General features: G+C 43.8%; 2 protein-coding genes across 2 annotated transcripts in view; one reads left to right on the top strand and one right to left on the bottom strand.

The window, feature by feature from the left end:
• LOC115575587 (retinoic acid receptor alpha-B-like) overlaps nucleotides 1–25,083 on the bottom strand; it is a 64,512-nt gene that overhangs the window by 10,124 nt on the left and 29,305 nt on the right. The window contains exons 2-3 of the mRNA XM_030407782.1: nucleotides 717–871; nucleotides 24–165 (exon numbers count right to left, since the gene is read on the bottom strand). Coding sequence (XP_030263642.1) covers nucleotides 24–165; nucleotides 717–871 — 297 coding nt within the window. The remainder of the gene's footprint in view (nucleotides 1–23; nucleotides 166–716; nucleotides 872–25,083) is intronic.
• LOC115575591 (WD repeat domain-containing protein 83-like) lies at nucleotides 3,748–5,322 on the top strand. The gene is given in 2 exon segments (XM_030407789.1): nucleotides 3,748–4,063; nucleotides 4,066–5,322. Coding segments are annotated over 2 exon segments (951 nt in total). The 5' UTR covers nucleotides 3,748–3,891; the 3' UTR covers nucleotides 4,845–5,322.

The following is a 25,083-nucleotide window of genomic DNA, read 5'->3' as shown; positions in this document are numbered from 1 at the left end:
ACAACCTAATAAACTGTACTTACACTCCTTCGACATGCCGACATCGAGGCATTTCTGCAGTCGGCAGGACTGACACCGGTTCCTTGTCACCTTGTTAATAATACAGACTTTGTCTCTGTGACACATGTACACCATGTTCTTCTGGATGCTCCTCCGAAAGAAACCCTGAAAGATATAGAGACAGTGAAGCAGGACAGCAAAATACAACACAGCATTGTCAACATTAGCAGGTGTAGTATTAGAACCAAATCTGACTTTCATCACCATCATCTGCTGCTGATGGGCAGCTGATAGCTGATGAGTACAATAGGACGCAAGCTTGACCAAATACACAACAAAACCCAAAAACAGATATCAGAGTAATACTAATTACATGCACACTTTCTTTGTGTGTGTGTGTGTGTGCGTGTGCGTGCGTGTGTGTGTGTGTGTGGGGCTGTGTTAGCGTAGGATTAGATTGAGCAAAGAGGCTTACAGATTCTTGGGGAGGTGCAAAGGTCATGACAGCTTTGCTCACACGTTATGCAAATAGCAGTTTCTCATGGCTATTTTTAAGTCGGGCTTTCTGGCTGTAGCCAGCATCCATTCACATACATATCCCAGTTATCAACAATGAAGTATGTAGTGTAGAGAGTGTTGTTTGTGCGTGTGTGTTCGTCTGTGTGTGTAGGTCATGTCAGTGAAAGTTTACCTCAAGCATATGTTTAGCTCCCTACCTTGCAACCCTCGCAGGCGCTGACTCCATAGTGGTATCCTGAGGATTTGTCCTGACATACAAAGCAGGGCTTGTAGGTGCGAGGTGGAGGAGGAGGTGAGGCGGGGCTGGGAATCAGCAGGTCCTCTCCTGAACTTGTGCTTTCAGTCTCTATGGCTGTAGGAGGAGGAAGGAGGAAAATTAGACTGCAAATAAAATGCATTTTGTTAAGTTTTGTGTTTGACCTGAGCTACAGTAAGTTTTGGAACAGCTCAAGCTTTATGAATTCATTGGAAGACACCGTTTCCCCCTATTTTTGCTACTGCATCAAATGCTTAATGTCCAAGACTGGAGTAGAATCATGCCAGATGAGTGGATGCAAGTGAGCTAGTAACCAGTCATAGATACTGTATCAGCATCACGACAAACACTGAGCTCTTTGCACTGTAAAACAAATGGTGCTAAGAAAGAAGCCGATTTCCAAAACCAAATTAGTTGAGGATTTTTGGTTACAGTTTCGCATCAAAAGTGGACCATCCTGTTAGTACTTCTCACCATATGCTATCTGACTTACACCAAATTATAAGGTAGAGTGAGGTACATGTGATGTACATGGCAAAGTGAGGTACATGATGCAAATCAACACATCTCACTCACACAGTCCAGATTAATACAGGAATATAGTTCAGTCAGACAACTCACGTTTGAAATGTTTATTAGAGTGGTAAAACATAGTTAGAATTTGTTGTCTTTGGTCCAACCTCATCGCTCCCTGCAAAAAAACATCTTGAACCCCCCAGTCAGAGCCTACAGGTGGATGCTGGGGTCATGGTGTGGCTCAGATAACATGCAGCAATATAGGGCAGTGGTGGCATTGGCAAGCAGAAGGAGAGATGGGAGATCTTTTGACTACTTTTGAGTTTACCTTTATATTCCACCTTAAAAACTGTTTTTCTTGCCTTGTTTGAACTAACCCTAACCCTTTTTTCAGCACAACCTCACACGTGTGAATCTACAGTTATTTTTTATTTTGACATACCTTATTAACACACTAGACCTAAAATCACACTAAAATCATAAAATCCGAGTAGGAAAAAGTTAGATTTTTTAATGTAAAAACCTGTTTAACGAACCCTTTTCATTTTGTTTATTTGTTTATTCGGGGATGTTAAAGACAAGTAATAAAATAAAATAAATAAAATAAAATAAAAAAATTAATAAAATAATATTAATAATATCAAAACAAACAAGCTTTGAAAACATCATGCATACAACAAATCATTAAACCCCACCAGAAAAAAAAAGCAAACAAATATTTCATGTCCGAAAAGGAGCAGGAAGGAAGTGTAAACTTATCAAGTCCTACTCCTTTTTCTAAAATCTATTTTTCATTTTTTAACTTTATAATCATTCTTGTGAAATAAAAAATTCAGATCACATAAATAATAAATAAAATGTACTTAAGTAACAAAACAACCTATGCCTTCTATTCCATCCGGTATCCATTCAGTATATTATCTTTGAACATTCGTTTGAACTTATTTAAAGATATACATGTTTTCAGTTCCTTGTTACAATTATTCCATAATGTAACTCCTTTGACTGTAATACTGTGATATTTTGTGTTTGTTCTTACTAATTGTTTCTTGAATATATCGTTTCCCCTCAGGCTGTAATGATTTTCTTTAAATTGAAACAACTCTTGAATACTACTGGGTAATAATTTGTTTTTGGCTTTATACATAATTTGAACTGTTTTGAAATCGACCAAATCGTTAAATTTGTGAGCTTTTAACTTGCTAAACAATGGATTCGTTGTTTCTCTGTAAGTGGTTTTATTTACAATTCTTATGGCTCTTTTTTGAAGGATAAAGATTGGTTTAGTATTTGTTTTGTACGTGTTACCCCACACCTCCACACAGTAGCTTATATATGGAAGTATGAAGGAGCAGTACAAGGTGTATAGTGATACTTGGTTTAGAAAATCTTTAACTTTGTGTAATACTGCAATTGACTTTGATATTTTAGTTTTGATATAGTTTATATGTGGCTTCCAGCACAATTTATTATCAATTATTATTCCAAGAAATTTGATTTCAGACACTCTTTCAATGACAACATTGTTTATCATGAGTTTCTTATTTGAATTTATTAGTCGATTTCCAAAAATTATACATTTTGTTTTATTTAGGTTCAATGTTATCTTGTTGTAATCGAACCATCGCTTTAGTTCTTTTTAACTCCATCTCAACTGTAGCCATGAGTTGTTCCAAGTTATTGCCACAACAGAGAAGATTTGTATCGTCTGCAAACACAATCGTTTTTCAATAACTTAGAGACCTTACATATGCTGTTTATATATAAAATAAACAACACTGGTCCCAGTACTGAACCCTGGGGAACCCCACAACTGACCTTCTGAAGTTGAGATTTGAAGTTATTATTCATTTGTACGTACTGATGCCTATTCTCCAGATAACTGCCAAACCAAGATAGTGCCACCCCTCTGACTCCATATCTATGCATTTTCTTTAACAAGAGATCATGGTCGACAGTATCAAATGCCTTTTTTAGATCTAGGAATATTCCTATTACATATTCTTTGTTCTCAATTGCAGATGTTATTTCTTCGACAAATTCCATTAATGCAAGTGAAGTTGTCCTGTTAGCCCTAAATCCCCTATTGCTAGTATTTTTGAAAATTGTGGCAGTAAAGAGACAGGTCTGTAATTTGACAGTTCATGTCTATTTCCAGTCTTATATATTGGTATGACCTTTGCTATTTTCATTTTTTTAGGAAATATTCCCTTTTTTAAAGATTGATTGCAAATATGTGTCAGGTTTCACCACACACTCAATAATATTTTTAATAATAAACATATCGATATCATTTGAATCTGTGGACCTCTTACTCTTAAATGACTTTACAATTTCAATAATTTCATTTTCATTTGTTCCCCTTATAAACATCGATTAATTTACAGTTAAGTCACCACTTCCAAGATCATCCCTACTATCATTCCTTACAATTTCATTAGCCAGACCAGGATCATGTTTGTTAAAATGAATGGAAGAAGTTGTTGATGGTTACTGGGGATAAACCATAAACATATTCTTATTATTATAATGCTAATAGCCCCAGGATTATCATCATGGTACTCTCAAGCAACTGAGCTCTGGTAAAACTAAGTTCGGTCATGTCGTTCCCTCAGCCCAGACCTCAGGCTCCACAGCTCCCTCAACATCTGCTCAGGACCATCGACTGTCAGCAAGCAGCTGTCAGGGCTGTTCGCTTCAACGCCGATGGGAACTACCTGCTGTCTTGTGGCAGCGACAAATCTCTGAAGCTGTGGAGCGTGAGCCGAGGGACCCGCTGAAGACGTACAGCGGCCATGGATACGAGGTCCTGGATGCTGACAGTTCCTATGACAACAGCCAGCTGTGCTCCTGCAGCTCTGATAAGACGGTGATCCTGTGGGACGTCGCTACAGGACAGGTCACACGCAAACTCAGAGGTCACGCCGGGAAAGTCAACTGTGTCCAGTTCAACGAGGAGGCAACTGTCATCCTGTCTGGCTCCATAGATGGGACCGTTCGGTGCTGGGACACCAGGTCCAGAAGATTTGAACCCATCCAGGTTCTAGACGAGGCGTCGGACGGTATCAGCAGCCTGAAGGTCGTACAGCACGAGCTGCTCACCGGGTCGGTGGACGGCAGAGTGCGGCGCTACGACCTGAGAATGGGACAGCTGCATGTTGACTTCATCAGCAGTCCCATCACGTGTGTGTGTTTCAGTCAGGACGGTCAGTGCACTCTGAGCTCCAGTCTGGATTCAACAGTCAGGCTGCTGGACAAAAGCACAGGAGAGATGCTGGGAGAGTATAAAGGACACAAGATGAAGGGCTATAAGCTGGACTGCTGCCTGTCCAGTAAAGACACTCACGTCCTGAGCTGCTCTGAGGACGGACACGTCTACTGCTGGGACCTGGTGGAAGGATCTCTAACCTTGAAACTGCCTGTCGGTAAAGCCGTCGTCCAGTCGCTGTCCTTCCACCCCACAGAGACCTGCCTCGCCACAGCCATGGAGGGCCGTGTCCAGGTGTGGGGGGCCGAGCCGGAGGAGGCGGAGGAGGACGGGGGGGCCACGTAGAGACGGTGAAAGTAGTCAAGTCACAGTTGCATGCAGAGAGGATCCACTTTTCTATTTTTCTGTGATTACAATACAAACAATCTGTGAAACGGCATCCCAAATGTATTTATTGTGTGTGTGAGCAGAGAGTTGGACGTTTGGTCCTGACACACACAGATACACAGCAGCTGTTGATGTACAGCTGACTTGTCCGCTTGATCATCAGTCTGTAGTTGTGACTCTTAGCTTACTGAGATTTAGTTCTCTGGACAGGAAAGCGAATGCTGAACATACCAGCCGACACAGATAATTTAAAGTCCAAAATACGATGTTTCATTATAATTTACAGCTGTACAGAGTTCATGATCTGGATGGGAATCTAATTTTAGTTAATGAGTGAATCAAAACAGTAAAAGTTGTGTGTTTTAGGATTTTTGTACGTGTGCAAAACATATATTTTTGTACAAAACCCTTTAATAAATGTTTTCTTGTAAAAGTTGGGGCGGCTGTGGCTCAGTGGGTAGAGCGGGTCGTCTAGTGATGAGTAGGTCACCAGTTCGAATCCCAGCTCCCCCTAGTTGCATGTCAAAGTGTCCTTGAGCAAGATACTGAACCCCAAATTGCTCCTGATGAGCAGTTGGCGCCTTGCATGGCAGCCTCCATCATCAGTGTATGAATGTGTGTGTGAATGGGTGAATGTGGCATGTGTTGTACAGCGCTTTGAGCTGTCGTTAGACTGGAAAAGCGCTATAAAAATGCAGACCATTTACCAACACCAACAAAAAAATCATTAAATCCATTTGCAACTAAATTCATGTCAGTGAATTGTTCTTTACCAAGAAATAATTTGGGTATTCTGGTTTTGCAGTTTTTTGTTTGATTATCTCATTCAGTACCTTCCATGTTTGTTTAATATCACTCTTGTTATCCTCCAATAATTTACTGTAGTAATCGCTTTTGCTGCTCCTCATAATTCTTGTCAGTTTGTTTTTATAAGTCTTATAGATATTCTCTGCTTCAGTTGTTCTTTTCTTTAAAAAATCTTTATATAACTGATTTTTCTTCTGTATTCCCTTAGTTAACCATGGTTTCTCAACAAATGTTTGCTTTGCTACTTTCTTTATTAGAGGACAATTTTTTTCATAGAGAACAGTTATTGTGGACAAGAATGACTCATATGCTTCATCAACATCTTCCACATAAACTTTGTTCCAGTTTTGATGTGTTAGATCATTTCTGAGAGAATGAATTGCAGCTTCTGTTTTGTGTCTAGTTAATATAGTAGTTTTACAATCTCTCTTAGTCCTAGTACTGCTTTGGAGAGTTGTAAAAACTGGCAGATGATCGCTTATATCATTTATAAGTAGCCCACTTACTATTTTTCTGTCAATTACATTGGTAAATATGTTATCAATTAGTGTAGCACTATGTTTTGTAATTCTAGTAGGTCTATAACCCTTTTCATAAACTAGGATGCAAACATAAATTGCAAATTATAGCTGCTGCGCAGCGATGGGTCGGGTCTGGGCTATTTTTGGCAAATTTAGGCAATTCTGAGCAACAAACAGGAGAATAGGAAGACAAGACAGTTGACAACAATGTTCATTTTGGACCACTTGAGGCTTGAACTCACAACTTCTGGAACCAAAGACTGTCATCTATTGCTCTGAGCTAATTGGCAAGTGGCAATGTAACAGTGGCTTCACAAGCCATTCACTGTTGTGCAGGCAGATTTGAAACCACTGTAAAAAATTCAGTTATCAAGACAAAAATCTGAAAATACACATATTGCAGCATGGAGATGTTGGTAATTTGTTTTTAAAAATGATTGATTTGCTCCATAAGTGAATAACTGATGTTAAAAAATGCTGCTTGCATTGACTGCAATTATTCACATGAGAGCAGAATTCAAAATGTTCTCAAAAATTCAGTTTTTTAGGTAAAATTCTGATATTTGTCAAACATCTTCTACCATGACTCTAAAAAATGTTCAATTTTTTCATGAACATTGAAGATTTATTTATCAATTTGCAGGTATATGTTTACAGTAGTGTTCACAGTCAAACATTTTCATGAACTTTAGGCAAAAATTGTGGGAGGAGTGATGGACTTCATAAATTTTAATAGGTTTAAATGTACATCTTTAGTATTGGGGCTACAGTTTAATGAAAGTGTGAAGTTCTAGCAGGTTGATTTATTATGAATTTTCAATGTTTTGAACTTAAGATGCTTGCTGTAGCACCACCATCAGGACTATTGGCTTGGGTTTACAGCTGAGGTAATCTGGCATGAGACTTTCAAAAATGGTTAAAATGTCAGAAATTCTGTTACCTGAACAAAAATCTGATAATACATAAATTGCATCTTGACAGCATGGAAATGTTGGCGATTTGTTTTTAACTCTAAGTGTTTTGCTTCATAAGAGAAAATCTGATGTTTAACAATGCCACTCTTACATTGACTCCAGTTGTTCCCATGAGAGCAGAATTCAAAATGTTCTTTTGAGATAAAATTCTGATATTTGCCAAACTTCATCAACCATGACTCCAAAATATTCTCAATTTTTTTCAGGAAGATTGAAAATGTATTTAGTTTTGAATTTGATAGTATATGTTTACAGTACTGTTTACAGTCAAACATTTTGATGCACTGTAGGCTTAATTTTTGTGGAGGACGGTCTGAAGATGCTCTCTAGCAAGTTTGGTGACAATTGAGCAAAAATTGTGGGAGGAGATTCATAATTTGTAATGTGTTTAAGTGGACTAAAGTTTCAGCAGTATTGGGAAGTATGACTTCCTCGGAAGAAAGAAGAAAGAAGAAAGAAGAAAGAAAGAATTCCTAGGAATAAAATAGTGTCCTGGCAGCTTAGCTGCCGGACCCTAACTACAAAGTTATATACAACTATTTACATTAAAATGCAGGCAATGTCTCAGAAGTTTTTTATACAACTATTTACTAAACAATCAGATGTCACAATGGGATGCCACCAAATTATTTACGCCACTCCAGAAAGCAGATCCTGTCCATGTCGGGGTTCGCACTTTGTGATGCACAGATGATGGCCCAGTCGGCAAACTTTAGTATGGTGATTTTTTATTTACACCCAAAACCGAAGATAAACACCCACAGGTGGCAATGCAAAGTGTCAGTAATATTTACAATAGGATGCCGAGCAAAAATATTTACAGGATTCACAGCAGCGATTAGGACCCACATGCCTCTCAGCTGAATGCTCCTCTCAAGTGAGCTGAACTTCCTTTAAATACCCCCTTGGCCCCTCCCCCGGGCAAACCAATTATCACAGCACAGGGGTTTCAACACATAAACAGGGAAACAGAATACCCAAACCCAAAAACCCCATTAAATTTCACTTCAGTATGTGGCACTAACAACCCTCCATATAGCTGTGCCATTGTTCACACAGAACACCTCAATTCCCCATACATTCATCATAAATCATATTATTAGTATAGTCCGTGGTCAGCTGACCCATTGAAGCGCGCCAACCAGCGCTATTTATATCGTGCTCCGGAACTGCCTCGGTTCGGCCCGTGAACCCGAGACAACCTCTGCAGCAACAGCAGGTGAGCGTGTGTGTGTGTGTGTGTATGTATGTGTGTTGCGTAGGCGCCGAGTTCAGGGAAATGGGCGAAAGTTTGTGTCACTTCTGGACCGCGAGATGCGGTCTGTGATAAGACAGTTTGGACAGAGCTTGGCTCCGCCGGAACAATGAGAGCGCAGCGTGCGCTCCCAGCACCGGCACTCTCTGAGAGAGAGAGCGCGCCGGTCAGGGAGTGACGGGCGTTCAAAGGCGCTCCGTCACATTATCCCTCTCCTCCCCGAGGTTGACGATGTGCGGCAACCTGGAGAGATAATCAGCTACAACATTGTTCTTGCCAGCTCGATGTCGGATCTGGAACTGGTACGGCTGGAGAGAGAGATACCAGCGGGTGAGACGACTGTTGTGGTCTTTCATGGAGTTAATCCATGTCAGAGCCCGATGATCAGTCTCCAAGTCGAACTCCCTCCCCAGCAGGTAGTACCTCAAGCTCTCCAGGGCCCATTTGATGGCCAGGCCCTCCTTCTCCACAGTGGAGTACCTGGTCTCCCGTGGCAGCAGTTTGCGGCTCAGGTACAGCACCGGTCGCTCGTCACCAGGCTCACCTTGGGCCAGGACTGCCCCGAGTCCCACAGCTGAGGCATCGGTCTGGACCAGGACCCGCTGGCTGAAGTCGGGGCTCCTCAGGACTGGCGAAGAGCACAAACAGGCCTTGAGAGCGTGGAATGCCGCCTCGCAGTCCTCGTTCCAGATGACCGGGTTTCTCTGGTCCTTCGCCGTCAGAGCTGTCAGCGGAGCTGCAATGGTGGCGAACTGTGGGACGAACCTCCTGTACCAGCCAGCCAAGCCCAAGAAGGACCTCACCTCCTTCTTTGTGCGAGGGCGTGGGCAGCTATGAATGGCCTCAACCTTGTCCACCTGCGGTCGGACCTCCCCTCGTCCAAGCCGGTACCCCAGGTATTTTGCCTCCTCCCTGGCCCACTGACACTTGGCTGGATTCAGCGTCAGGCCTGCCTGCTGGATCTGGCCCAGGACTCGCTCCAGATGACGCAGGTGCTGCTCCCAGGTGGCACTGAAGATAACCACGTCATCGAGGTAGGCAGCACTGCAGTCCTCACACCCCCGCAGAACACGGTCCATCAGCCTCTGGAAAGTGGCCGGTGCCCCGTGTAGGCCGAAGGGCATCACCGTAAACTGGAAGAGGCCGGCAGGTGTCTGGAACGCCGTGCAGGGACGACTGGACGCTTCCAGGGGTACCTGCCAGTAGCCCTTACAGAGGTCCAGGGTGGTGATGAAGCTAGCCCGGCCAATCCTCTCCAGCAGGTCATCGATCCGGGGCATTGGGTAGGCGTCGAACTCTGACATTGCGTTGAGCTTCCTGAAGTCAATGCAGATACGGAGTGAACCGTCCTTCTTCACCACAATGACCACCGGGCTACACCACTCCGACTGCGACGGCTCAATCACCCCCAAGCGCTGCATCTCCTCCACCTCCTTATGAAGCTTGGCCACCAGGTGTTGGGCACCCGGTAGGCCCTCTGGCGAACTGGCCCCTTGTCTTTCAGGCGGACCACGTGCTCGACAAGGTCAGTCTTCCCCGGGTTGGCCGCGAAGAGCTTGGAGACCCGCTGGAACACCTGGCACAGCTGGCTGGACTGGACAGCAGAGAGATGGCCGAGAGCAGGTTCTGCAGACTGGGTGAGGTCGGTGAGGGTAGACTCCTCTTCCCCTTCACTGTCCACCGCCGTCACCAGCAGGGACGCCACAGGAACCCGAACTGGAGCCTCCTTCCACTCCTTCAGCAGGTTGACGTGGTAGATCTGTTTTGCCTTTTTCTTGTCTGGTTGGTGGATCTCGTAGGTCACCGGGCCCATCTTCCTGAGGATGGTGTACGGGCCCTGCCATTTAGCAAGCATCTTGCTGTTGGAGGATGGCAGGAGGAGTAGGACCTTCTGGCCGGGCTGGAACTCTCTGCGCCTGGCCTGTCGGTCATACCATGCCTTCTGGGTCTGCTGGGCTTCGCGAAGGTTGACCTCGGCCTCGTCCCGGTACTTTGCCAACCGGTCCCTCATCTCCAACACGAACTGGACCACACCACGATCACTGGCGCCAGTTGCGGGAGCCTCCCAGACCTTCAGCAGCAGATCCAACGGCCCCTGTACCTCCCAGCCGTACAGAAGCTCAAACGGGGAGAACCCCGTGGACGCTTGGGGAACCTCCCGGTAGGCGAACAGCAAGAAGGGCAACCACTGGTCCCAGTCTCTCCCAGTGTCAGCCACAAACTTCTGCAGCATCTTCTTCAGGGTTTGGTTGAAGCGCTCGACCAGACCGTCCGTCTGAGGGTGGTATTGGGTGGTCTTGATCGCGGAAATCCCCAACTGTCGGTGGAAGAGCTGCAGGAGTCTAGAGGTGAAGTTGGTCCCCTGGTCGGTAATGATCTCGTCCGGAACACCAACCCTGGAAAACAGCTGGACAAGACAACGCAGCACAGCAGGAGCAGTGACGGTGCGCAAGGGAAAAGCCTCCGGAAACCGTGTGGCATAATCACAGAGCACCAGGATGTACTGGTGCCCTCCACTGCTCTTCACCAATGGGCTGACAATGTCCATGGCTATACGCCTAAATGGAGTGGAGATCACAGGCAGGGGTTGGAGGTAGGCGCGGTCGGACTGGCGGACATAGCAAGTTCTCTGACAGGTGGGACAGGTTTTGCAGAAGGTCTGCACATCAACATACATGGAAGGCCAATAGAATCTGGAGGATATGCGCAAATAGGTTTTGTTGCGACCAAGATGACCTGCCCAAGGCAAGGTGTGTGCCAGGTGCATTATCATCGGTCGACATGACACAGGAACCACAAGGCGTTTGACACCGTCTGCCACTGCATACAAAACATCACTGTCAACAACAAAACATTCTTTCTCCCCCTTTGCCATATCCAGCCCCCCAACCACCTTGGCGAACAAGGGCTTCAGAGTCCCGTCCTCCCTTTGCAATGCCCCAATGTCCCCTGGCACTTCCCACATGCCTTTTGCACAGTCCGGCTCCGGGGATTTCAGCCCCTTTTCAAACCGCCGCTGGCGGCGAGACTTCCTGGGCCCCTTTGTGCCCCCCTCAAACATACTGCTGTCCAGGGTTGCAAAGAGTTCTGGATCAGGCCCCTTTGCCTGCCCCGGGTCGGGCGTCACCCCCGCTCTTGCCTGGACGCAGGTGATCACATGACCGGACAAACCCTTCCCCAGGTCACTGTCTTTGGGACCGGCCTCCAGCAACACGTCCAGTAGCACAGGTAAGTCCCAACCCAAGATAGCAGCAACGGGTAACTTTTCCACCACCCCCACAGTTAGCAGGTAAGGCTGCTCGTCCACCACCACCGTCACCTCAGCTGTGGGGTAGGAATGGCTGTCCCCGTGCACACACAAAATGTCTTCCTGTCTGCTATAATCCACAACGCCCGTTGGCACCAACTCCCTTCGGACCAGTGTCAGGAAGCTCCCCAAGTCGACCAGCGCCGTCACAGATTCACCGTTAATGGTAATGTCTTTAAAACGCTGTTGCCCTCCCCCAGCACTTGCAACCTCAGCCCGGGGAGTGTAACATGCCCCGTTAAGTTTCGCTTTTCTGATGGGGCACAAAGAAGCCTTGTGCCCTGCTTGCTGGCAGTAAAAACAGATAAGCTCCTTACCGGGGCTGCGCTGGCGAGGTGCGGGCCGGTGTTCTCCAGGCGGATGCTGGCTGGCTCTGGTTGCTGGTCTGGGCTTTGACGGAACGTGACGACTGGGACCACCCTGGTAGGCAGTCAGGCCTCCCCTCCGGGCATTGAGGTACTGCAGTGCTAGCTTGCCTGCAGCTAGCCCATCCGTCGGCTCGTGCTCCTTCACCCAGGTGCGGATGTCTGCCGGAAAGACTCGCAGCAGCTGCTCCAGAATGACCTGCTCACCGATCTGCTCCTTTGTATGCTGCTCTGGCCGAATCCATCGACGGTAGAGACCCTTTAAGCGGTGGTAAGACTCTGTTGGGTTCTCTCCCGGTGGAACTGCCAGGGACGGGAACTGCTGGCGATACGTCTCCGGGGAGACGTCAAACTTGGTCAGGAGCGCTGCCTTCAAGTCCAGGTACCAGTGAGCCCTGTCCTCGTCCATTGCCGTGTATGCCTCAAGCGCCTTCCCCGTGAGCAGAGGCACCAGGCGACAAGCCCACTCCCCCTCTGGCCAACCCCACGTTCTGGCAATACGCTCGAAGCAGAGCAGGTAATTTTCAATGTCCTCTCCAGCCAGATACTGTGGGATCTTGGGGTCGCCAAAGGGTCTGCTCTCTAGCCTAGGAGGTTCTGACCCGCTGCTCACCCCAAACCTTGGTGCCCTTAAGGGTGAACTGCGGCGTGGCGCGGCGGGTGTAGGTAAGTCCATTCTCAGGCTCATCAGCGACTCAGATAGTGATGGGGCCCTGGGTGGTGCTTGGATAGGTGCTTCGGGCCTCGGCTCTGCCACTGCCTGACCCAGTTGCGGGGTTGGCCACGAAGCCCGGAGTCCCCTGAGCTCTGCCGGAAACCCCTCCTCTCTTTTTTGCTGTCCCTCCAGGAAGGTCCGCATGACCGCCACCAGCTCCTCTCCTGCACTTGGAGCTCCAGGGCCGGCCTGCAGGACTGGAGCCGCAGCACCCCCTCCGTCCTCCTCGTCTGTGGACCAGGCTCCCTCCTCGACATCTTCGCCCTGAGCTGGTTCCTGCTTTTGTGAGCGTAATCCAGTATGTCTTCCTGTGTACCGGATCCGTGCTCCTCGTCGACTGGCCATCCCACTTCTGACACCAAATGTCAGGGTTCGCACTTTGTGATGGACAGATGATGGCCCAGTCGGCAAACTTTAGTATGGTGATTTTTTATTTACACCCAAAACCGAAGATAAATACCCACAGGTGGCAATGCAAAGTGTCAGTAATATTTACAATAGGATGCCGAGCAAAAATATTTACAAGATTCACAGCAGCGATTAGGACCCACATGCCTCTCAGCCGAATGCTCCTCTCAAGTGAGCTGAGCTTCCTTTAAATACCCCCTTGGCCCCTCCCCCGGGCAAACCAATTATCACAGCACAGGGGTTTCAACACATAAACAGGGAAACAGAATACCCAAACCCAAAAACCCCATTAAATTTCACTTCAGTATGTGGCACTAACAACCCTCCATATAGCTGTGCCATTGTTCACACAGAACACCTCAATTCCCCATACATTCATCATAAATCATATTATTAGTATAGTCCGTGGTCAGCTGACCCATTGAAGCGCGCCAACCAGCACTATTTATATCGTGCTCCGGAACTGCCTCGGTTCGGCCCGTGAACCCGAGACAACCTCTGCAGCAACAGCAGGTGAGCGTGTGTGTGTGTGTGTATGTATGTGTGTTGCGTAGGTGCCGAGTTCAGGGAAATGGGCAAAAGTTTGTGTCACTGCTGGACCGCGAGATGCGGTCTGTGATAGACAGTTTGGACAGAGCTTGGCTCCGCCGGAACAATGAGAGCGCAGCGTGCACTCCCAGCACCGGCACTCTCTGAGAGAGAGAGCGCGCCGGTCAGGGAGTGACGGGCGTTCAAAGGCGCTCCGTCACAGTCCACCACAAGACAGAGAGGCACATCACAGGCCTGACACTTCCAGGGTGTATCCCTCCTCCTGTTCTCCACCCAGTGGCAGCATCAGCACTTCAGCCTGCCCTTGGTGGCTTTTATGCCAGGATCAGGGGCTGTGCCAGTGGGCACGGGAACGTGATCAACTCTCCTGCTCACAGGAACACCTGCTTTGTCCATGCCACAAAGCTGAAACACCAACTCCACCATGCACCTGCTTGGCACTGCTAATCTCCCAAGATGAAGGCATTTGTTGTTGAAATGTCCAGGAAATGCAGCAACACGGTCTTGAGCAGCTTTTCTGAGGGTTGAGTAGTACCGAATGAGCTGGTCTGACAGGTCAACCCCACCCATATTCTTGTTGTAGGCCATGAACGGTGTGGGACAGGAAATGTCTCACCTGAAAAAGCAGGATGGATAGTGGAGCACACAGACACCTCCCATGTGTCTATCCACTTCACAAAAACAAGTGGGCCCTCTCTGATCTGACTCTTCCACATCTTTTGGTGAGAGCATTTGCCCTCCCTCTTAGGCATCCTTTTCTGCTCTCCCTGTAGGTGCCACATGCTCCAAACTTCATCCCGGCCCGGTCAATGAATGGTTTGGGACCGGTGTAAAAAATGTCCATATAAATATGGTACCCAGTACCGAGACAGGATGGCTGAATAAGGTGCATCACCACATCGTATGACAGCCCATGGTCACTTGCAGTATTTGTCTTGCCAGTGTATATTTGGAATCTGAGGGTATAGCCACAGCTTGACTCAGCCAATACAAAAAGCTTCATCTCCCATTTAGTTGGCTTTTCCTCCATGTACTGTGTCATGCCTGTTTTTGCTTTAGTCGCCAACATTCTTTCATCCACCATCAGCTCTCTCCTCGTGCCATCCTTTGTCTCCAGTAGTCTTGGAGACATAGCAGTGACACCAACGGACATGTAGATCAGGAGACCAAAAAACTTGTACAGGTCTTCCATAGTTGCTCCCTAATGGATTTTTTTCTGCAGCCTTTTTGTTCGTGTTGCTGCAGATTGTCCTGACTGTTTCAGTGGCAAAAAAACAATAGGAACATGTAGCCAAGGCTCTAAAATGACATCCCTTTAATATTAAAACTCTCCCTTTAAAATAATTTATTTAAATCGTGAAATAAACAATTAATTGAAAAGTCATTAAAAATCCTTAAAACAATTCATTTTATTTTGAAATAAATAAATAATTCATTTTATCTTTAAAAGAGATAGGTAGTCCATTGAAGTTGATTTATGTGCACCAAAAACTATTAAAAGTGGTTAAAAAGTGTTCAAACTGAAGAAAGGAAGAAAAAGAAAACTGTTCTGCACACACCAATATTGCATTTTATAAGTTGCTGCAAAGGGCTTCGCAGAACGGGCTTCCCAAACTAGCCAATCAGTGAACCCCGTGAGCCCCAGGTTATCAGCCCTGTAGTTCTACTTCCTGTCATTACTTCCTGTTTACGGACATTGATATGCTAGCCGCCTCGTGTGCTGTCTGACCCATACAGAGATTAAACCGTTGTCATCCACTGGGTAAGACATGAAAATATCTTTTAAACAAAGTTGTATTAAGTCTTGATGAAGTTGCTGATCACCCTGGCCAAATTGGGGCCCTAAGCAGAATTTTATTTTGAGGCCCCCCCTATTACAAAATGACTGTATCACAAAATGCCATTTAGGTTTACAACCTTAGTTAGTAGGAACAAATCAAATGAACTGACTCTTTCAACAATGGAACAAGCCTTTTACAGATGACATGGTGCTTGATGGCCCTGGTGTTGTACTGGGCGCTGGCTCCGTGTCACCCTTAGTAACAAACTTCAGCATTGACCCTGTTATGAAATGAAATCCATCATACAAGCAGATTATTGATTTGTTTTTATCTTAATGGTAAATTACACAATGAAAATAATGTAAAAACTAGCCTCACAAAGATTAAAATGCAATTAATGCAAAAACGACTACAACTAATAATAATATTCATTATGATTTGATTTGATGATATTTCAATATTTTTATACACTTATTTTACATTTTGTACTTAGGTTCTATATTCCTACACTGCTGTTTTGCTGCTTAATTTATCTTATCTTATTTATATATATATATAAATCGCCCAAAACTTCTATTGATAGCATAGATTGACAGGCTATAAACCTGAGCCAACATACGACCACCAACTGGTCAATTAACCACTCCTTTTTCAACAGAGGTGATGTAAATGTATATGCAATTAACAAGACATTCAATAAATGATTCTAGACAGAATTATCCTCTCTTCTGTCTCATGATTAGCAGCTGGGGTGTTTGCCACAAAGTTTTTCTTTTTTATTTCGACAACATACCACCTTCAAGTGAAGAATGAGCCTCCTCTTGTTTTGACTTTGTCACTTTTGGCTTGCTCCTGATTCATGTTGCCGTTTGGAGGCCATCTCTCCACCTGCATCCAACTGCCTGTCGGCACATCTGACCGCTGATTGGTCAGATGCTGCGTGCTGTCAATCATTACAGCAACTCGTGCGGTGTGAGATTACTCGTTTTTTCTTTTCTCTCTCCTGCCTTGGGCTGACTTGGTGTTCTACGTGCGCCTCACTGCAGCGATGTGCATCCTTTGCGCATTTGCAGGGAATGCATTCCCTTGCGCAAAATGGGACCCCCATGGATCATGGGGCTCTACGCACAGCGTGTGTTCTGCGTGTAGGGAGGGGCGGCGCTGATCACTATATTGTTACATTTAAACTTTATACAGGGTTCGTACACATTTTTCAAGGTCAAATTCAAGCACTTTTCAAGCACTTTTAAGGGTAATTTACAAAATTTTCTAGCACCTTATCGCTGAGGTAAAATACATATCTACAGGAATATATATACTTTTATTATTTTTTTCACTTTTTATGACAATTATGTACATTGTATTATACTGTAAATATCTAAAATGATGTTTCATGATAGCAAAAACTTTAGAAATTAAAGGAGAACACAAAGTTTTATCCAAAAAAAGGGACCCGAGAGCACCCTGCAATTTTCTTTTTTGACATAAACTTTCATAAGCTTTTCGCTTATTCATCAAAGTTTATTATACTGAATGTGTCATCAGTCCAAATTGCATCAAATTCACCTTCTCCTCAGCCATCCTTCTCTATTGCTGCATGTGTGATGATACACACACACTGATTTTATTTCTCCTTGTAATAAGCAAACTATCCAGTCTGATCCCAGTGTTGCCAAGACACAGAGTTATAATGTCAAGCACTTTCAAGCACTTAAACTAAAATCCAAGCACTTTTCAGACCTTGAAAACACAACATTGAAATTCAAGCACTTTCAAGGATTTCAAGCACCCGTACGAACACTGTTTATAGAGCAGCGTGAGAGATTTCGCCGATCTGGCGAGGTAAAACGCTGTAAAGCTCATTCATAGATTGACTTCTCGGTGAGTGAAACACTCTTTAATCTGTTAGGTTGATTGTAATGAGCCTGATATTCATGTTTAACCTGTTCATTTGATTATAAGGCAGCTGATATTCATGTAATTGCTGCAGATAGCCATGAAAAGGTGCTAATGGTGCTAGCCACCTAAGACTGTGTTGCTAACGGCCTATTGGTTTGGGTTTAGCTACTTAGCTGGAATGATTATTTGGTGTCATATGTGAACTATTGAGGCACTTAGATTTTATTTGTTGTTACAAAGGAGGATGTTATTTTCCTAACTGTTGTTTATCAGATATGTTGAAAAAGGGTTTTTAAAAAAACAGATTATTTGATTGATGTTTATTTTATGTCTGTGGTAATTAAAGAGGTCAATATTTAGTGCATTCTCTCAATATTAATGGTGCAAGGAGAGACAGCTAAGCACGTTAAGCCTTAATGCCTCTAAGTTACTATGAATGTTTACTCATTTAATGCAATTTTGCCATGCTAATTAAAGGAGTACTGTATAATACTATATCATATTTTATTTCTGTAAAATGTGACTAATGTGACTTTAGTTTTTTGAATGGTTATTAATGTAACCACATTCTTTTGAATACTGGAACATAATTATAAGAAGCACTTTGAATGTATTTATAGTTTCATAACTACAAATGAACACTTGAACTAAAGATAGATTTTTGTTGTACAACTAAACCTTTTTGAGAACAAGATTTGGACCAGCTAAGACGGAAGAAGAGACTGATGGACAACAGCGCAACAACCCCCCCCCCCCCCCCCCCCCCCCCCCCTTCCGTCAAATTATGGCGTACATGACACCGGTCCGTGCTGCAAAAAAGGTTGGGGACCACTGTGTCCATGACATCACTCCCCGAGACGCAAGAAGGAAGCAAAAATATATATTTTTTTACTAAGAAAAATGAAATTAACACGCCAACTGGGGGCGACAACATATGTGTGGGCTTTGTCGAGTGCATTAAGTGCGGCACTTGATGCATTATTCATTGAGATAATTCTAAACAGATTTCTGTAGTTCAAACAACTCAGAATTGTTGTTGAGAACGTCAGTTATAACAGCCCACGTATTAAAAAACTGTCGGGTTTATATCGGGCTACACGATTCATGTAGGTCACCTATTTTGGTTTCAAAACGGCGAATTTCACTGAAGGTGAGGCTGGAGTGGACAGTATTATTTACATGGACGTTCTGCTTGTTACTCATTCTGTCAGATTAAATGGAGATCATCTCCAAAAAGGTCCCGGTGTCACAACATAAGACCCTTTACATCGCGGACCAGCGATCACCTGCGCAGCCAGATTCTGCGGCTGACTCCTCTGCTCTTCTCTCCTGCTACGGCTTGCACAAACTCCCGCTGACCACTACGTCATCGGTGCGGAGCCCTGCACTTTGACTGGCAGGTGTTTCTGTCGTGTAGTCACGTGGTAAATGTAATTGTGCAGGAGGGTTACTGCTATATTGTGTATGTAATTTATTGCATTTGTATTATTATACATATAGTCCTATTATTTGTTATTTAGCTCAGTTTTTCAGTTGAGGACATTTAATGTCTAATATTTGCCAGGCTATTGGTTTTTTATTGAGCTATTTTGCCTTATAATTGGACACTGTAAATAACAATTTGTTTCTTTGCTGTGTTTTGCTTGTTTACTGCGCATTGCTGGGTTAATGACCCTTAGTTATTCCTTTTACATTTTCCTTGTGATGTGTTTTTGGCTTTCTGGATAGGTTGACCTGGGCTATTCAGTGTTATCCAGTGGTGTAGTGGTCCCTGGAGAAGTGGGTATACTCTCAATTTTTGCCCTTTTTTAACGCAGCCAAGAAAAACGCCCTGTTTTAGAAACAGTGACATAAAAGACTACTCTATTTAGTTTACCCACATAATAATTGTCACATAATCTCTGCTGCTTGATCTCAGGGAGGAAGGATTATGAAATTACGAAACCAATACTGGCCCACAGACTAGTGTGAGACAACCAGGCATTTTATGTGAACTATTCCTTATTCCTTAGTTCTCCTTTGTCCTGACTCCTGGACTTCCCTTCCTCATAAACATCCTACATAAAGAACTCAATGTTAATAATCCTGAACATGGAAGTGTTGAAATATTTGATGTAAACTTAGAACAAACCTCTACAGCCTTGATTTTGATCAGGAAACATTCCTTTCTTTTGTTCTTTTATCTGCTTTTTATTAATTATTTTACATATATTTTGTTGTTCTAATCTTTTTTAACTAATCTTCCATCCTAGCCTTTACTGTACTTTATATTATTTTATTCCTCTTATTATTTAAGATTTTATTAGTTTTATTGCATTTCATTGTCTTATTTTCTATTCTTTTCTAGTTTCTGAGAGCAGTAACAGGGATGAGTTGATGTAGGAGATTTTCTTCATTGAAAAGAAGGTTTTAAGCTCCAACAAATAGCTTTAAGTTATGTAAATGAACACCTACATGGCATTAATGCAAGAATATGAATGTACTATTATAAACTTGAATTAGTCCATTAGATTGAATGCTAGCTTTCTGTTTCCCTCCTGTCACATAACTCCACTTACATGACAACTTGACTTGAAAAAGAAGTCAATCTTCTGCTACCTCTTCCTTTTTGGCATTCCTCACAAAAAGAATTATGATCATGTTGAATGATGTCAAAATCAGTGGATGTCTCTAGAAAACTGTCAGTTACCATTAACTTTACCTGGCTTGCATTCACTTTGTTTGCCACCTGGCTTGCTTAATATTAGCTAACATGCCACAAAGCAAGACATAGTTTATTTATTTACAGACAAGATTCCACATTATTAACTAGTTAAATAGCCATTTCATACACTGCATGAAAAGTGGGATTTTCATCAGTAAGCAGCACTGTAGATTGTTGTGGAAGTTCAGGTTTACGAGTGCACACGGCAGTTTGCAAGCAACACTCAGTGCGTTTACATGCACAGCTTAGTCAGATTACAGCCATAGTTAGACTATGCTGCTCAATCGGACAACTGCAATTATCTGAGTATACATGCCAGTGAGAAAATCGAATTACTGGCCGAAAGCATGTCATACCCCGGTACGCTAGGTGGCGCTGTACCATTTTCAACTAGTGGTAACGGCGCACCTCCGGCTGACCGCTTTACGTCACCAGCTGCCTCGGCATTCAAGAAAGATGGTGTACGAAGAGCGAGACGAAGCTACATCTTTGTACACTTCGTATATGGTGTACATGATAATTACACAAACTGTGCACTCTGGTGCTCTTTCTTGCGGTGATTTTGGAGGAAAGCCGCCGCCGCTGCGCCCGGCTCACGGCCAAGGGGGAAAATCTCGCGCCTGCGCAGAACGCAAAATCGGATCCGATTCGCTGGAAACGTATACATGCAGGAGTAATGCGACTATCAATCGAATAATCTACGTGGTGTAATTCGACTATGAGAAATCCGATCCGGTCCGATTTTAGTCAGACAAAGGTGTATACATGCATCTTAAAAATCCGTTCATAGTCAGACTAACGCAGTAATTCGGTTTTCTTGAGTGTCATGTAAACGCACTGACTGAAAACTGCTGTGAATTGTCGGAAATTGACGTGAGCCTTGCTTGGCAGTTGTCCCCCCATGACCCCCTTCCCCCTGATTCTAGGGGAGGCTTAACATGTAAATGAAAATGCTGTGAGCTATACAAATGCAAATCAGGGTAGCAGGGGGAGTTTTACCCCAGGTGACCTTTTTCTAAAAGGTAGGCTATTAACTTAATTTTAGGAAAATCTCTGGTATGAATAGATCAGGCTCAGCCTAATTATAAACCCTTTACTTCTAGCTTGAATTGATTTATTTACAGTTTTTATTGATTGCTTTGACCTGCTTAAACAATCTGGGATCCACTTGGTTTTCATCATCACTGTCTCAGCAGAGTACAAGACAGCTCTTGCAAATGTGTTAACCCTTTCTCATTGGATTGACACATTTTCCCCACCCTTTTGCAGAACAGTTAACACAGATGTCATTCAAGCAGTCCAAACTCCATTGTTTTAGCTACGGTAACCAAACAGAAACCATCTGTTCCTAACTATTAGAAACTACCTACATCAGTATGAAATCACTAAAGCACCTGTTTGACACGCCTAAACACAAATCTTCAATGAGCAATCAGTCTGCAGGCCTTAAAAAGTGCAGCGGCTGTGTTGTTCTTTGCCAACATGGATTGAAGAGGTCTAAGGCAGATGAGAGTGAGAAATAGGTGCAGAGGAATGTCAAGGTTGGATGGCATGCAAGAAGATTTTTCCCTTGGTTCATTGCAAGGGAGGATAATGAATGTGATGTGGATGAGGCCATGTGGCCCCATCGTCAAGACAGAAGAGACTGAGTATCAATAGTGGCTATTTCCTATACTCTACAGTAATAGATTGTTATACTTTACTGTAATATTTTATATCTTTAACTTCTTTTCTATGTTTTAAAACAGGTCAGTTGTTCAGGAAAATGCTTGCTGTGAAGCTGCAGAAATGTTTTGTGGACTATGAGACTACCAGCTTTCTTATTTTCTTATACTCTAATAGATTTTATTTTGCATTTTGTGTAATATTTACAGTATTTCAGTTTTCAGCCACAGTTTGAAAAAAAAGAATCAATGGAATCAAAAAATGCATCAAAGCATTTCTGATTCTGGATTCAAGTCTTTGCAAGAAGGCAAATTTGACAACAAATGGCACTGGCATGAAAGTTACGTAGAGTAATAGGCCACAATGACAAGCAATGGTGCACCAATTCGCACTGAGTGCTGTATTTTGTATTTTGTTGTCCACTGTGTAATGGTTGATTGGAAGAGCTCATACACTTGTTTGCAAGTTGTGTTGTTTGAAAGCAAAATTAGCTTTTGTTGCATATTTTAAATGTTTTGGCACGGTTAGAGCCTTTTGCAAACAAAATGAGTAATTTCGACCATGAGTGCCACTGTTTCGGCCTGTGTGTTAACTGTTTTGAAAATGTGGAGTTTGAGTTGACTGTTGCATCAAAGCAATCAATAAAAACTGTAATGAAAGTATGCTAGATTAATTACTGTGTATGTCATTAGCAATGGCCAATGTGATGTAAAAAAGATACATTTAGATAGGCTACAAGATATACTTATTTATTTTTCTCTCTCAAGTTAACAAGTTATATTTGTGTGTGTATGTACATATACATTTATAATGTCCCAGGGTGACCAATAGTGACAGATCACGAGTGACTTTTCTTGTTTATAAGGACATTCAAGCCAGGCCACACATTCTCTGGCCAGGTGTGGTTTCGCTGCTATTCACATGCAAATTTGAGCCGTTCGCACCTCCGGGAGCTCCACTGACGTCATGGTTCGTTTCCGTCAATATGTGGCACAGACGAACGCGACGTTCACAGGCTGTAAATTGTCGTTAACTGCCGAAAGTTAGGGAGATTTCCAGGCATTTACGGGGACGAAAATCCCACTTTTTATGCAGTAATACCTCTGCTCAGTTCGCTGTCTGCGGCAGCGAGTGACGACAGCTTTCGGCGGTCGGGACTAGTGGGGTTGGTCAAATGGCTGTGATTGGCTTGATGGCTTGTCAATCAATCTAACTTGACCAATGGGTTTTCATGTATACTCACCGTACTGTGGTGCGCTCCATTTCAGTGCGCTGGTACACCGCGAGGGCGGGCAAACGGTTTAATACCATAGGAATAAGTGGGGGGATGAAATCACCTCGTTGTTCACCGGTGTGACGCTATTGCGTGCGCATCAGGGGGCATTTAGAAGTGGGTATACGCAATGCTGACTGAAAAATAAGTGGGTATACGCCGTTTACCCGCGTATACCCTGGACTACACCACTGGTGTTATCTCACTTTAAATATCAGGAAAGAAAAACACTATTAGTGCAATTTCTGAATTAGATGATGTGGGGAGTTTTGCCAATTTTGGTGTGGGTAGAGGTCAGCACCATGCACCAACCCTGCTGCAGCCAGCCAGTCTGCTGACATCCAGCCTTCCCCTCACCACCATCAGTCACAGCTAAAAGTTGTTGTTCAGACACCAAAGCACCGCCATACTTTAAAGGTGACCACTCAGATGCATTCTCCATTTATAAATGGGAGGATATGATGAGGTGTTACCTATCTAGAATGGACTGTAAAACACCTGCAGAAATGTCTGTCCCAATAATGTCCAGGTTGACTAGCAAAGCTAGAGATGTGGTCAAAGTGTCACTACACTGCCACCCTGAATTGAGTGGGGCTGAGATACTGACTGCTGTGTTTTACATACTAAAGTGCAACTTCAGTGAGCTGACATTCTCCAGCCTGCCCATGAAAGACTTTTACAGCACCGTTCCATGAGCTGGTGAGGATGCCATGGATTACTGGATCCGCCTGAACAGATTCTATTGATGCTGCTGATGAGTGTCTTCGCAGGCAGAGCAAACTGGTGGAGGACCCCAGTGCAGAAGTTGTCATTTCAACTGAAGGCTCCCGAGAAGTACTGAGGTCCAGGACCGGCCAGACCGGCTCAATACTCTGTAGAACCAGTGACCCCCAATTTCCACTGGATACGGGTCTGCTGCATTGCGCCTCCGATCTGGTTTTGCTCGGTTGTCCGCCGTCCGGCAATCCCCACCGGTTGCGGTTTGAGTCCGCCACGGCGCAGTACAGTAGACAGCTGGCGTCACAAGGCAGAGGAGTTCCCGCGATAATCACATAATCACTCACGACCGCAGTTGTAGGTCTGTGTTATTAAAAACAACAACACGAAGTGTTCCCGACCAAGGGATTAGCAGAAGAGCTTGTGTTTGTCTCTTTTTTTTGTGTGAGATTTGTGTGCTGGTGTCAACACGGAGTGTTTTATTTTGAAAGGTAACTGGATGTTGTTTGTTATATATATACTCAATTGGATTTAGGTCTGGACTTTGACTGGGCCATTCTGTCATATGAATACGCTTTGATCTAAACCATTCCATTCCATTTTACTTAAGCGTATCAGAGTAAAGGGGGGTGAATACTTTTGCACACAACACTTTTCAGGTTTTTATTTTTTTAAATGTCTTAAAAACCATGTATCATTTTCCTTCCACTCCACAATTATGCTCCACTTTGTGTTGGTATATCACATAAAATCCCAATAAAATACATTTACGTTTGTGGTTGTAACTTGACAAAATGTGGAAAAGTTCAAGGGGGGTGAATACTTTTGCAAGCCACTGTTGGCAAAGGACAAGCAAATTTCAGACTGACAAATTATGGTGGGGGCTTTGTTTAAGGTTTTTGTGATGCAAGGATGATTGTGCTTGTATATATTTTTGTCTATAACCTCACGACTTCTGTTCTCTTTTACTGTCGGATTATCATTTTGTTGGTCTATCTATCTGCCCAGGGACTCCGGGTGGAAAATATAATATATTATATATAATAAAATCTGGTATAATACATCTTTTCTTGTTTTTATACAAGGTTAATGTTTTTCACAGGCATAAATCGGTTATATTTCATTGTTGCAGGAGACAATACACAGTAAAATTTCAGAGAGTGAGTCCTGTAGGGGACTTGCCTCATTTTACATATGTTTTTTAAAAGTTGTATGTCAGTAAAATAAATAATATTTCTGACATTAATTTGTCCTCCT

Source organism: Sparus aurata, chromosome 23, assembly GCF_900880675.1.
Source record: "Sparus aurata chromosome 23, fSpaAur1.1, whole genome shotgun sequence".
In the NCBI taxonomy this organism is placed as follows: Eukaryota; Metazoa; Chordata; class Actinopteri; order Spariformes; family Sparidae; genus Sparus; species Sparus aurata.
This window is presented reverse-complemented; position numbering and strand designations above follow the sequence as displayed.